At 47.1% G+C, this 14,953-nt stretch overlaps 1 protein-coding gene across 1 annotated transcript in view; it reads left to right on the forward strand.

Moving 5' to 3' along the window:
• The window catches only part of ABCA13 (ATP binding cassette subfamily A member 13), a 389,474-nt gene that overhangs the window by 260,774 nt on the left and 113,747 nt on the right, over window positions 1-14,953 (forward strand). The window contains exons 50-52 of the mRNA XM_018047508.1: window positions 1,581-1,758; window positions 4,145-4,260; window positions 11,562-11,718. Of these exons, the coding sequence (XP_017902997.1) occupies window positions 1,581-1,758; window positions 4,145-4,260; window positions 11,562-11,718 (451 nt within the window). The remainder of the gene's footprint in view (window positions 1-1,580; window positions 1,759-4,144; window positions 4,261-11,561; window positions 11,719-14,953) is intronic.

A 14,953-nucleotide genomic window follows, 5' to 3' on the forward strand; every position in this document is an offset into this window, starting at 1 on the left:
CCATTTCCCTTCTCTGCCACACAGTGAGCAAACCTTTAGTAAAAAATGGATGATAAGAAAAAGTATTATTTATGCACTTCCTGTGACCTACCAGATGGGGTGGGAGGACATTGATCTGCCTGATGGGCGACCTCCCCTCACGTCCTGAACATGGCAGGTGGTCCTCACGTTTGCACGTGGACTCTTGGGGTCCTTTCTTTACCTGACGCCTGCCTAGGATTCTAGGTGTGGGCTTGTCAACTTCGGTTATACAGTAAGACGTGATGGATGGTTTGAGCTGAGCCGTTCAGCTGGGCTCTGACCATCCCTGAGGAGGAGGCAGTGGTGGACCAGAGGTGTTAGGAATGCTCCAGTTAAAAAATGGCCCAGAAAGCACAGTGTGTGTCATTGCCGAGCACCGCCATCCATACAGAGCTTTGGTGCTTTGAGAGCTTAGATTCCAAGGTTGGCTAGTCGCCTCTCTGCCCCTATGGGAGCTGCTGTCCAGCGAGGTGGCCCCAAGTGGGCAGAGGGCACAGCTCAGCATGCAGGCCAGGTGGCGGGGGCCATCCTTTTTACCTGAGCACAGACTCAGTGTCATGTCAAGGCTCCGGGTGGGCAGATGGGCACCTGCGGGTAACCTTCACTCTCCTCTATGTCCTCTGGATGCTGGGAGCTGTAACCCAGGCCTTGAAAGGTCATCATGGGGATTTAGTAAGAGAATCTACACCCTTAGCCAATATGCTGGCTGGTCTGGTTAATATTTTTTTTTCCTTTGAGGAGAGATATATATATTCACAGTGTAGGCAGAGCTCACTGGCTATTTGAAAAGTAAATGAATGAATCTGCATTTTTACCTCACTTTCTTACAGTATAATAAAAGCCATATGAAACAAACACTTAAAAGTAAAGCTTTAAGATAATGAAAGAAAATGTCTGAATATTTTTATAATTTTCATGAACTAAAATTTTCTAAGACCAATGCAAAGCCTATAAAGTTAACCAATATATTATATAAATATATATTCAAAAGTGGAAAGTAAGTTGAAAAATAAACTTTAAAAAGTGAAGAGAGAAACAAAAATATTTACAACACATCTGGCCACAGCTAGTTTTCTTGAGACTGTAAGACCTTCTTATGAGTCAGTAGAGAAAGGATGCAAGATCTTTTTTTGTTTTTTCACTTTTTAAAGAAAGCAAGTGAAAGATTCTTTCAATTCTGTCATGCTTTACAGTTTTCAGAAGTTTCACACATATGATTTCATATCGTCCCATAGTAATTTTTCCCCAACCCTGTCCTCCCTTCAGGCTGCCCTGGTGGCTCAGGTGGTAAAGAATCTGTCAGTGCAGGAGATGCGAGTTCTATCCCTGGGTTGGGAAGATCTGCTGGAGAAGGGAGTGGCAACCAACTCCAGTATTCTTGCCTGGAGAATCCCACGGACAGAGGAGCCTGACGGGCTACAGTCCACAGGGTTGCAAAAAGTCCGTCCTCCCCATCCCTGTAACCATTCAACTGATAACCAGCAGTTCACTGACCGTAGCAGCAGGAGACGCCCCGGGTCCCCGTCAGCCTCTGATGCCCGTTCTGCTCCCGCCCGCAGCCTGGAGAGCATCCGCCAGTGCGGTGTCGCCTTGTGCATCGTACTTGGCTTCTCCATCCTCTCTGCGTCCATTGGCAGCTCCGTGGTGCGCGACAGGGTGACCGGGGCCAAGAGGCTGCAGCACGTGAGCGGCCTGGGCTACAGGACCTACTGGCTCACACACTTCCTGTTTGACATGGTAGGACTCTGGCGCTGTCCCTCTGTGTCCCTGCACCGCTGGGAGGTGTGTGTGCATGTGTGTGTGTGTGTGTGTGTGTGTGGCTGCCCCTTGCTGGCCAGTTCCTGGGAGCACATTTCACTTTCCAGTCGTGTTGCTTCCAAGGAGGGGAAGATGGACATAAGCTGGGATCTGTGCAGCTGTGGGGACAAAAGATGTAATTCCCACCCAGGCGAAATGCTCAGAACTGTATAAGAGATGAACTAGCAGGAAGACAGTTAAAACCCAGCATAGCAGTCAGCACAGGAAATGGAAATTAAGGTGTTGTGAGAACCCCAAAGAGAAGGAGATTCACCCCAATCGAGGTAGCCAGGGATGTCTTCCTGCAGGACACAGTGTATGCACAGAGAGTGAAAGAAGTGAGAGGAAGAAAACTATTGAAAGCAGGCTGACTCAGGAGCAGACAGACTAAGGGGTACTGAAAGCTGGTTTTTAGGAGAAACGGCCGTTAATGAGAACACCAGCAGGGCAGGCGAGCACAGAAAAGTCCTGCACGGGGCGTGTGTCCCAACGCCGCGGTGAGTGCTTGAGAGGCTCGTACTCTAACGTGGGTGAGGAGTGGGTGATCTCATCCATCCCTGCTGTTTAAACAGCGCCCTCCTTGGATGGGCTGACCCTGTGGGACCACGACACAGAAGCACGGAACCGGGAGTGACTGCTCCGCGGTCTTGTGTCCAGAGGGCGCAGAGTGGGTGGGGCAGTGGCAGTTGCCCAGTCCTGGTTCAGGGACCTCCTTGGCTGCCCATCGCTGTGCCTGCTATTTAACGATGCAGAGTGACCCCTGCTTCCGAGGAGGAGAAGGGGCGGGATGTGCCCAGAGAGCATGAGAGCAGGCAGGAGAGACCCAGAGCCTCCTCCTTCTTGAAGTCATGCATTGACTGTCCTCCTCTCCCTCCCACTAACCGTGGCTCCTCTTTACTCTGGGGGCATAAGTCAGGGAGCACTGCTTTCTTCTCGATTTCCCACCTCCATCGTCAGTCACTCATTTAATGGAGGGTTTTGAGGTTTTGCTCTGGGTCAAGGTGTGGCTTAGATGGTAAAGCGTCTGCCTGCAATGCGGGAGACCCAGGTTTGATCCCTGGGTTGGGAAGATCCCCTGGACAAGGCAACGGCAACCCACTCCAGTACTCTTGCCTGGAAAATTCCATGGACAGAGGAGCCTGATAGGCTACATTCCACGGGTTTGCAAAGGGTCTGACACAACCGAGTCACTTGACTTTCTTTACTTTCACTCTCTTTAAGGTGTGTCTGAGGTGTTGTGGACAAACCATGAGCAGAGCAGAGAGAGGCTCTGCCTGTAAGGAACCTGTGTTCTTATGGGCGGAAGCAGAAAGCAAGTAGATAAACACAAATAGACACCCAAGATGCCATCGTCTTGAGACTCGGTTTATCAGAGGTGTGAGAGAGGGCCACTGGACGGAGGGTAACTTGAGATCAGAGCTGCGGTCTGACACTTCAGGAGGGGCACTGCTGCCGGGGGGTTTTCCAGAGGTTGTCAGTGCTTGGGGGCTGCTCCCTGCAGGAGGGGTTTCTAGCCTTGGTTCTTACTGTGGGAAGAAGCCGTGCGTCCTGGCAGGGGCTGGGTTCTCACCCTTTGCCGTGGGAGGTGGGTGTGGGTGGTGTAGATGTTAGACGTTTATCTCGTGGCCCCTCTGGAGGCTGGAGTCCCAGATCCCAGCATGGGCAGGGCTGGTGACACTCCCGAGGCCTCCCTCCAGGGCTTGGAGGACAGCTGTCTCCTCCCCATGTCCTCACTCTGGGAGCCTGTCTCCTCATTTCTTCTCTCTGTAAGGACACCCGCCTGGTGGAGTCAGAGTCCATCTTCACGACCTCATTTTACATGAATCTCGAAGGGGACATGTTTCAGTCCCAAACTGTGACTCTCCAGGCCTGAGTCCACCGCTGCAACCATATGCTGGGCCAGACAGGACACAGGCTAAATTGGAGCCGAACCAAGAGCTTGTGGTCAGGCGTGCATGCTCGGTTGCTCAGTCGTGCCTGACTCTTTGCGAGTGACCCTGTGGACTGTAGCCCTCTAGGCTCCGCTGTCCATGAGGATCCTCCAGGCACGAATACTGGAGTGGGTTGCCATGCCCTCCTCTGGGAGATCTTCCCAACCCAGAGGTCTAACTTAGGTGTCTTGCATTGCAGGCAGATTCTTTCCTGTCTAAGCCACCAGGGAAGCCCAAGAATACTGAAGCGGGTTGCAGTGCCCTCCTCCAGGGGGTCTTCCGGACCCAGGGATGAAACCCGCATCTCTTGTGTCTCCTGCATTGGCAGCCAGGGGTCAGGAGATGGTGATAGACAAACCCTTGTTCTAACAGGCCCTCCCCTCTTCATTTCTCAGCTCTTCTACTTGGTCTCCGTCTGCCTGTGTGTCTCTGTGATCGTGGCCTTCCAGCTGACCGCCTTCACTTTCCGGGAGAACCTGGCGGCCACCACCCTGCTGCTGGTGCTTTTCGGGTACGTGATGGGACGTGTGGCTGCAGAATTACGGCTTGTTTTCTGAAGGAGAACCCCCCGGGGCAGCTTTGAACTTGCTGCCGGCTTCATGGTTTTCTCTCTTTCCAACCAATTACGTGGCTGCTTCCAGGGGCACGGAGCTGAGCAGCCTGAGCAGGACGCCTGGTGCCTGCTCATGGTGGCGGCAGGGGCCAGTGATGGGGACGGCTTGGCCCCGTCTGTCTCAGAGCCCGTCATTCCGTCTCTGTTGCCCCTCTGGGGCTCAAACACACCACCCACTCCGCTCTGGAACTGTCCTGGAACTCGTGAAGCTCTGCGGCTGCTGTATTTCTCCCTCTCCTGGTCTCAGTAGTTTGGAAATGTTTTGTCTAACTTCTGTCACTTTTTTTTTTTTTTTTTCGCACAGCATCAAAATAGCAAAAGCAGAAAAGTCATTTTACAAATTTCTCCTTTGTGCACACTGATCAGGAACCTCGCTAGCAGTGCCCAGAGCGTATCTGCCAGGTAGCAAAGAATACATAAGATCATCATTTGACTCTAGATCTAGCCTAGGTATGTGAGAGATGCTTGATAATAGTAGGGAAAAAATTAACTTAGGACTCGCTGGTAAAGAACCCACCTGCCCGTGCAGGAGACATGGGTTCAATCCCTGGATCAAGAAGATCCCTGGAATAGCAAATGGCAACCTACTTCAGTATTCTTCCCTGGAAAATTCCGTGGACAGAGGAGCCTGGAGTCGTAAAGAGTCAGACACGATGGAGCACACACACATGCACACACATACACTATTATATATGTGTGTGTGTATATATATATATATATATATATATATATATATATATATATTTTAAACAGAGCATTCTGCTTTTATCTAAGCCAAAGTTTATAAAATGGTTTTTATATAGATGACAGTTTTATCAGCAATTCAGACTCTTCAAAGCATCTAATTAGGGAACAGTTGTATCCTTACTGGAAAAATAGATGTATGGATGGATAGATGAATAGATGGGGGACAAAGAGAGACACAGAGAAACCTTAAGCTAAGAATTCTCTCCACATTCATGACAGCAGCACTTTTCAAAGGATTTCAAGAGACTCACTGGACTCTCGGGTCGAGGCGCATCCATGGGCCCAGAGGGTGACGTGTCAAGTGGAGGGTCCCAGGTGAGGGGGACCCAGAGGACCTAGAAAGGTGACTCAGGCAGGTTCTAGGGGAGAAGCACAAAATGGGGACCCACCAGGCTCTCAGGTGACATCCCAGGGCTGGTTCAGGTTTTCGATGGGTTCTTCCTCCACTGGAGCCCAGGAATATGCATGAGCCTGCCACTGTGACTCCCCTGCAAGAGGAGGGATCCCTGGGGCCCCAAATGCTACCACATCCCCTGAGTGCCCCAGTGGACAGGCATGTTGGCTCACCCCTCCTGTCCACACAAGGAGCCCCAGAACCATCTCAAAAAGGCTGATCCCAGAATAAGCTGAGACCCAAGAACATGGTCAGGCATTAAAAGGGGCTGTTTGTTTGGAATCTGGAAAAACTAGGGATTGTGTAAGTGATCAGAGTCTCATACGCTATAATAGGAAAACATGCCCAGTTACAATTTTCCTTTTTATTTTCCTTCTCTCTATGGAAGAAAAATTGATATTTAAACTGGAAAGGGAGAATAAGCATCAAAAAGGAAAAAGAAAGTAAACCTAAACATCTCAGAGAGAAAAGAGAATCTAACTTATATAAAAACATGAAACCTTAACCACTATTTAGTTCACATTTAACACTAAAAAAGATGAGAGCACAGAATCCTGTTCCATGTCTTAGAAAATTCTTGCAGCGTTGGGGGAGGGGCCAGTTTCAAAGGGAGGAAAACCCCGTAAATGGCAGAATAATGGTTAGCAGGCCTCCGACCTCCAGTGGTAAAATATTAAAATGGCATTATAGTTTAATAAAAAATGGAGGCTGTTAGAAGCTGCCATAGGTGTCACTAAAAATAGATTATACCCTTTGTGTGTGTGCTCACTTGTGTCTGACTCTTTGCAACCCCATGGAGCCCACCAGGCTCCTCTGTCCATGGGATTCTCCAGGGAAGAGTACTGGACTTGATTGCCGTGCCCTCCTCCAGGGCATCTTCCCAACCCAGGTATTGAACCCACATCTCCTGCACCTCCGGCAGTGGCAGGCAGATTCTTCACTCCTGAGCCATGGGGGAAGCCTGCTGAGGGGCACGCAGGCTCTTAATTCCCTGACCTGGGATGGAACCTGTGCACCCTGAGTGGAATCGCAGAGTTCTAACCCCTGGGCAGCCAGGAAGTCCCTGAGTCAGTAGTTTTAAATTGTTGGGCAGGGAGTGTTGGCTCATTCTCGGAAGGAATTTCACAGCAGCTACAGCTGCCTCCCACAACTGGCTCACAGACTGCTGCTGCTCCTTGGGTTTCAGTTAAAATCTGCTCTGACTGCTGCTGTCTCACGTGCTCATCCAGACAGCCACACAGCGGCAGGGTAGCACTTGTTTATGTCCCGGGGGACAGAGAAGGACAGAGAGTGGCCGTGTTTTATGTCTGAGAGTGTTTTGCCTATGTTCTCCTCTAGGAGTTTTATAGTTTCTGATCTTACATTTAGATCTTTAATCCATTTTGAGTTTATTTTTGTGTACGGTGTTAGAAAGTGATCTAGTTTCATTCTTTTACAAGTGGTTGACCAGTTTTCCCAGCACCACTTGTTAATGAGATTGTCTTTACTCCATTGTATATTCTTGCCTCCTTTGTCAAAGATAAGGTGTCCATAGGTGTGTGGATTTATCTCTGGGCTTTCTATTTTGTTCCATTGATCTATATGTCTGTCTTTGTGCCAGTACCATACTGTCTTGATGACTGTGGCTTTGTAGTAGAGCCTGAAGTCAGACAAGTTGATTCCTCCAGTTCCATTCTTCTTTCTGAAGATTGCTTTGGCTATTCGAGGTTTTTTGTATTTCCATACAAATCTTGAAATTATTTGTTCTAGTTCTGTGAGAAATGTGGCTGATAGCTTGACAGGGATTGCATTGAATTTGTAAATTGCTTTGGGTAGTATACTCATTTTCACTATATTGATTCTTCTGATCCATGAACATGGTATATTTCTCCATCTATTAGTGTCCTCTTTGATTTCTTTCATCAGTGTTTTATAGTTTTCTATATATAGGTCTTTAGTTTCTTTAGGTAGATATATTCCTAAGTATTTTATTCTTTTCGTTGCAATGGTGAATGGAATTGTTTCCTTAATTTCTTTTTCTACTTTCTCATTATTCGTGTATATGAATGCAAGGGATTTCTGTGTGTTGATTTTATATCCTGCAACTTTACTATATTCAGTGATTAGCTCTAGTAATTTTCTGGTGGAGTCTTTAGGGTTTTCCATGTAGAGGATCATGTCATCTGCAAACAGTGAGAGTTTTACTTCTTCTTTTCCAATTTGGATTCCTTTTATTTCTTTTTCTGCTCTGATTGCTGTGGCCAAAACTTCCAGAACTATGTTGAATAGTAGCGGTGAAAGTGGACACCCTTGTCTTGTTCAGGATCCTCTATGATCCACCTCCCAGAATTCTGGAAATAAAAGCAAAAATAAACAAATGGGATCTAATTAAAATTAAAAGCTTCTGCACAACAAAGGAAAATATAAGCAAGGTGAAAAGACAGCCTTCTGAATGGGAGAAAATAATAGCAAATGAAGCAACTGACAAACAACTAATCTCAAAAATATACAAGCAACTTCTGCAGCTCAATTCCAGAAAAATAAACGACCCAATCAAAAAATGGGCCAAAGAACTAAATAGACATTTCTCCAAAGAAGACATACGGATGGCTAACAAACACATGAAAAGATGCTCAACATCACTCATTATTAGAGAAATGCAAATCCAAACCACAATGAGGTACCACTTCACACCAGTCAGAATGGCTGTGATCCAAAAATCTGCAAGCAATAAATGCTGGAGAGGGTGTGGAGAAAAGGGAACCCTCCTACGCTGTTGGTGGGAATGCAAACTAGTACAGCCACTATGGAGAACAGTGTGGAGATTCCTTAAAAAATTGCAAATAGAACTACCTTATGACCCAGCAATCCCACTGCTGGGCATACACACTGAGGAAACCAGAATTGAAAGAGACACATGTACCCCAATGTTCATCGCAGCACTGTTTATAATAGCCAGGACATGGAAACAACCTAGATGTCCATCAGCAGATGAATGGATAAGAAAGCTGTGGTACATATACACAATGGAGTATTACTCAGCCGTTAAAAAGAATTCATTTGAATCAGTTCTGATGAGATGGATGAAACTGGAGCCAATTATACAGAGTGAAGTAAGCCAGAAAGAAAAACACCAATACAGTATACTAACACATATATATGGAATTTAGGAAGATGGCAATGACGACCCTGTATGCAAGACAGGAAAAAAGACACAGATGTGTATAACGGACTTTTGGACTCAGAGGGAGAGGGAGAGGGTGGGATGATTTGGGAGAATGGGAATTCTAACATGTATACGGTCATGTAAGAATTGAATCGCCAGTCCATGTCTGACGTAGGGTGCAGCATGCTTGGGGCTGGTGCATGGGGATGACCCAGAGAGATGTTGTGGGGAGGGAAGTGGGAGGGGGGTTCATGTTTGGGAACGCATGTAAGAATTAAAGATTTTAAAATTAAAAAAAAAAAACGTGCAGAGCAAAGCCAACTGAAAGAGGAAAAAAAAAAAAAAAAAAAAAGAGAGTGGCCGTGTGCGGCTGAACATGAGGCAGAGAGAGTGGCCGTGTGCGGCTGAACGTGAGGCAGAGAGAGTGGCCATGTGCGGCTGGATGTGAGGCAGGGCTGCTCTCTGTATTTCAGATAGAGACCATGGAGTCATGACCTCTTTGGTAATTAATTTAGTTTATTTTAAAATTAATTTTTATTGGAGTATAGCTGATTTATAGTGTTGTGTTAGCTTCAGATGTACAGTACAGTGAATAAGTTACATATATGAAGTGCCAACATTTTGGCCACCTGATGTGAAGAGACAACTCATTGGAAAAGACCCTGATGCTGGGCAAGATTGAAGGCAGGAGTAGAAGGGGGTGACAGAGGACGAGATGGTTGGATGTCATCACTCAGTGGACATGAATTTGAGCAACTTCTGGGAGATAGTGCAAGACAGGGAAGCCTGGCATGCTGCAGTCCCTGGGGTTGAAAAGAGTCAGACACGACTTAGCAACTGGACAACATATTTCCACTCTTTTTAATATTCTTTTCCCATATAGATCATTAGAGAACACTGAGTCGAGTTCTTTGTGCTGTACAGTAGGTCCTTATTAGTTATCTATTTTTTACATAGCAGTGTGAATTTAGCTCAGTGATCATTAATCATTGAACTATTTGATGCAACAGCTAATTAAGAGGAGTTGCATTAAAGCACTCACCTCCCCCTTGTGTGCTTAAAAATCATTTTCTTCACCCCTGAATTATGAGGCAGACTGTTGACAGAAGTTTCTAACATATTGTTTGATTATATAATATTAATATTTTCTGAACTACAAGGATGTATTTTTGATCCAGGGGCAAATACCATAGGTTTCATGTGGATACGGAATTACACTCAAATCTAAAACTATTTCAAGAGCCTACTGATCCAGGAAGTGGGATTTGAGAGTTAAATGGTAGCTCTATTTTTAGTTTTTAAAAGGAACTTCCATACTATTCTCCATAATGGCTGTACCACTTTACAATGGAATATTACTCAGCCAATAAAAAGAATGAAATAATGCTAAAACTGCAGCAACATGGATGGACATAGAGATTGTTCTGAATGGAGTAAGTCAGAGGAGAAATATCCTATGACATTCCTTATATGCAGAATCTAAAAAGAAATGATACAAATGAACTCACAAAACAGAAACAGACTCACAGAGAACAAGCTCATGGTTGCCAAGAGGGAAGGACAGCGGGAAGGGATAGGTAGGAAGTTTGGGATTGGCATGTACACACTGCTGGGCTTACTAGGTGGCGCTAGTGGTAAAGAACCTGCCTGCCAAAACAGAAGACTCAGGAGATTCGGGTTCTATCCCTGGGTCAGGAAGGTCCTCTGGAAGAGGATCCAGTATTCTTGCAGCCCGCTCCAGTATTCTTGCCTGAAGAATCCCATGGACAGAGGAGCGTGGTGGGCTGCAGTCCATGGGGTCGTAGTTGGACACGACTAAAATGGCTGAGCATGCATGTACATGCTGATATATTCAGCATAGATGACCACCAAGGGCCTACTGTGCACCATAGGGAACTCTGCTCAGTGTTATGTGGCGGCGGGAGTCTGGGGAAGAATGGATCCATGTACTTGTGTGACCCAGTCCCTTAGTTCCACCTGAAACCCTCATGACATTATTAATCAGCTCTACTCCAGTATAAGATAAAAAATTGAAAAGCATTAATAAAGATTTTTTTAAAAAAAATCAGTGACTTCTCTGCTGGCATCCACGTTGAGGTACCAGCTTCCTTTGCTTGGTGGGGCAGGTGGGGCGGGGAGATCACAGGAGGAAGCTGAGGGGAGTCCACCATGAATAAACCCTGGCTCTGTGCTCTGGAGAAGGAAACATGAAGAGGTATTTTGCTTTGAGGAACCTTGTGGGTGTTTTCTTATCGTGTGAGGCCAACTGAAGCCTGTGGGGGTCACTTCTGGGCTTTGCTGTCCATTGCCCAGCTTCGGGTCACACAGAAACGACTCCCTCTTCCAGCTCCTTGTCCTTTCCAGCTGTGGGTCCTCAGTCAGGCGTCTGAGCCTTGTCAGTGCCGTGGTGAAACGGGGCCACAGCTCCCACCTGGGGGGCTGTAGGAGTGGGGAGGTCAGAGCACACACTGGAGGCACAAGGCCTGGAGCCCGTGAAGGCCCCCCAGAGAGGAAGCTTTCCATTTTCGTCTGAGGTTCTCTTTTTATATAGAGTTTTCCGCTTGTGATAGCTTTAATTCTCACCCTGACAAACAGGTGTCATGTCTCTTTGCTGAGAAGCTGTGAGCGAGGAGCAAGGCCAAGCTTGTCCCACAAGGTGGGGGAAGTGGGCCTTTCTTTGGCTCATGGAGCTGTGCACCCAGGCTCGGGTTTGACCCGACCCAGGCTCTGCCCACTGTATTACGGAAAATGTGCTTTGTCTTTAGAAAATACTGCCAGCTTTATTAAGCCAAGTGTTTTTCTGTTTACTGAGGGAGGAAGATTAACCAGCCAACAGCCTGTCATCTGTGATTCAGTCTCTAGAGGAAGAAGAGTCGCAGGACGAGGAGCACGACTTTGCACTTTGCTTTTCAGGTATGCCACTCTGCCCTGGATGTATCTCGTCTCGAGGATCTTCTCCAGCTCGGACGTCGCTTTCATCTCCTACATCTCCTTGAACTTCATCTTTGGCCTCTGCACCATGCTGATGACGGTCATGCCCCGGCTGCTGGCCATCGTCTCCAAGGCTCAGGTCCGTGACCCTCTGCGCGGCCTCCCAGGGGTGAGGGGAGGGAGAGAGCATCGACTCACACCGAGACCATTCCTTTTCCAAATGGGCTTCACTGCAGATGTGCTGGTGTCCACTGTCTTTACCTCCAGAGAGAGACAGGGACTCTCCTTAGCAGAAGCATCTGTGCCTTGACCTCTGGTGCCAGCAGCAGACACAGGCTGGCAGCCGCGGGTGGAAGACGAGTTGTTTGTGCTCCTGCTTCACGGGTGAAGGCAGACTGAGCAGTGCGTTCACGGCCGCATCCCTGTTTGCAGATGAATGACCGATCGACGGTTGGAAGGGCGGCTGTTTGTGTGAAGTGTGTCCTGTCTGGGCATCGCGGGAACAGGGCTCAGACATGCTTGTCTTTGGGCTCGAATGCTCCGGCCTGGGATTTGCCACAGCGCAGACCATACTCCCAGGCCACAGCGGGTTTGGATTTTCTGGGTGATTCTGCCCTCTCCCCTCTGAGCCCTGGGACAGATTTAGATTTGCTGCTCTCAGAGTTTTGGAGCAGAAGGCTTCCCTAATACTGGACTCCTGGTTCAGGAACATTTATCCTGGTGAGGAGGTACCTCTCTCAGGGAACCCCTTTCATCAGGCTGTCTGTATCGGGAGGGCCACTTTGGGGCTGTCACTCCAGCAGGCATCAGGGTCCAACGGAACCCAGCAGTGCTGACCACCCCCCACCACCCGCCAACTCTTGTCGGGCCAGGCTCCTCCCTGGGAGGCCTGCTGGGGTCTTGTCCACAGTGACTCATCCTCCATCTTTCTCAGCCTCCCCCGGGCTGCCTGTGCGGATGGACTTCAGAGTCTGCAGCCTCCTCTGCCCCGTCTTTCCACACTTTCCCTTCTTGGCTCTGGCCACACTGTTCTCTCCTGACTCCTCACCGTCTGTGCGGGCCCTGTTCCTCACTAGTCCTGGTGTTGGATCCACTCCGAGGCTGAGAAAACAGCCCCAGAAAGGCCCAGTCCGGAGGACGGGTTGCTGGTCAGTGTCCGGCAAGTTGGAGGCTAAGCTCCCTTCCTGTGCCCGGATGCACCGGTACATGATTGATTCTCTAGCAACGGCCTGTGTTCTTTTCCTCAAGTTTGTACAGAAGCAGCGAGCTCTGTAAACATGCGTTTTTGGATCCAATTAAAAGAAACAATTTATTCTGGTGATTTTTTTTAGATCTGTTATTGACACTAATCTGTACTAGTGTGTCTAGAATTTAAATAGCAAACTAGCAGAACGATTCATTGCCTTTAACTCGAGAGAGCGTTGAAGTTAGTGGAGGCAGAACAGAGCTTCCTTGTCCCCGTCAGAGCTCTGATATACCATGGATCTCAGTCATGAACTAAATGGGAAGAGAGGCAGATTCGAGGTAGACAGTCCCTGCCCTGGGGACGGGTCACAGACAGAAGAGCGGGAGGGAGGGGTCTTCTAGACCCACAGAGCAAACCAACCCAGAGTCTTGAGGTCCTGAGACTGAGGTCAGTGGGATGCTTTGTTCCCTCCTGTTATAAACAGTTTTGTTCACCCGGAGAGAAATCTGCAGGCAGTAAGTTGTTTGCAAAAAAATGAGTCGAGCTCAATTGTTAACAGATAATAAAAGGCATTTCCTTGCTGTTGCTGAGATCATTTGTTTCCCTTTGCTCTTTATTTTGATATGCTCTGCTTAAAAAGATCAACGTGATAAGTGGGTGATTTTCAGATATTCCTTTGTAAGTTCAAGAGGTAACATATTCCTATGAAAACATAAGACAAGAAGGGGGCTAGGTTTTCAGACCAGCGCCAAAGACCAGTAGAGCTGGTATTAACCACTATATAGACACACAGTACTGTTAATGTGAGCATTTTACTTTTGACCAAGTCACAGTTTATAAGCAGATATGCACAGAAAAGGCATTTGGGGCTCTCATTCAGGCTGTGGAGCATCTGTCTCTCCCACTGCAGAGGTTCTCTTTTAAGGGATGGGGGATGCAAGTAGGTGAAAAAATCATAGTTTCTTTTTTTAAATGTTTATTTATTTCGCTGTGTTGGGTCTTAGTTGCGGCACGTGGGATCCTGGTTGTGTCGTGTGGATCTTTTGTTGTAGTGCATGGGCTCTCTAGTTGTGGTGTGCCCACTCAGTAGTTTTGGCTTTTGGAAAAAACTCATAGTTTCAGTAATTTATGTCTCTACTTAATCAATCTCCACATATTGTGAATCAGACACTTATAAATTGCTGTTCTGTGACTTTGTGTGGCTACACTCAACACGCGTGGGTTATTTACCAACGTGGTGTTATGAGTTGCAAATAGCTTTGTTCACGTGGGAAGAGATAGCAGTGTGGATTTCTTGCAGTCAGATCTGAGTCCTCACCATTAATTAATTATTCCCTGAACTGTCAGATCCTGAGTTAAAAGCTGTAAGTCTCCTGTTTCCATCTTGTTAAAACGGAACCCTTTGAAGTCATATATTATTTGATCCAGGGACATACTTTTATGAAAAGTGGGATAATAAGCCCCTTTAGGACTGGTGGAAGTCTGTAAATAGTGGTAGTTGGTCAAGACTGGAACCAAAGGATCATTAAATGAGCCTTCCATGTTTTTCTCATGTCTGCATGCAAAGGACAGTAAACTGTGATGTAACAATACATGCCCCCCCAAAGTCATTTTTTGCTTTATTACTTTTATTTTTGCTTATTTTTTATTGGAGTATAGTTGAGTTACAATGTTGTGTTAATTACTACCGTACAGCAGTACAGTGACTCAATCATATGCGTCTGTACATTCTTTTTCGTGTTCTTTTCCATCATTGTTGATCACACGGTACTGAATGTAGTTCCCTGTACCATACAGTGGGGCCTGGCTGTTTATTCATTCTTTATATTGTAATAGCTTGCATCTGCTAATCCCAAACTCCCTCTCCACCCCTCCCCTTCCCCCCGCCCTTGGCAACTGCAGATCTGTCCTCTATGTCTGTGGGTCTGTTTCTGTTTCACGGATAAGCTGATTTGTGTCATGGTTTGGATTCCACATATGAGTAATACCATATGACATTTGTCTTGTGCTTTCTGACTTACTTCACGTAGGGTGATAACCTCTACTAGCCTCCGTGTTGCTACAGATGGCATTATGTCATCCCTTTCTGTGACTGAGTAATGGTCCATTGTGTGTATGCACATCTTTATCCCTTCATCTGTTGATGGACATTTAGGTTGTTCCATGTCTTGGCCATTGTAAACAGTGC

This window comes from Capra hircus, chromosome 4 (assembly GCF_001704415.2).
Source record: "Capra hircus breed San Clemente chromosome 4, ASM170441v1, whole genome shotgun sequence".
Lineage (NCBI taxonomy): Eukaryota > Metazoa > Chordata > Mammalia > Artiodactyla > Bovidae > Capra > Capra hircus.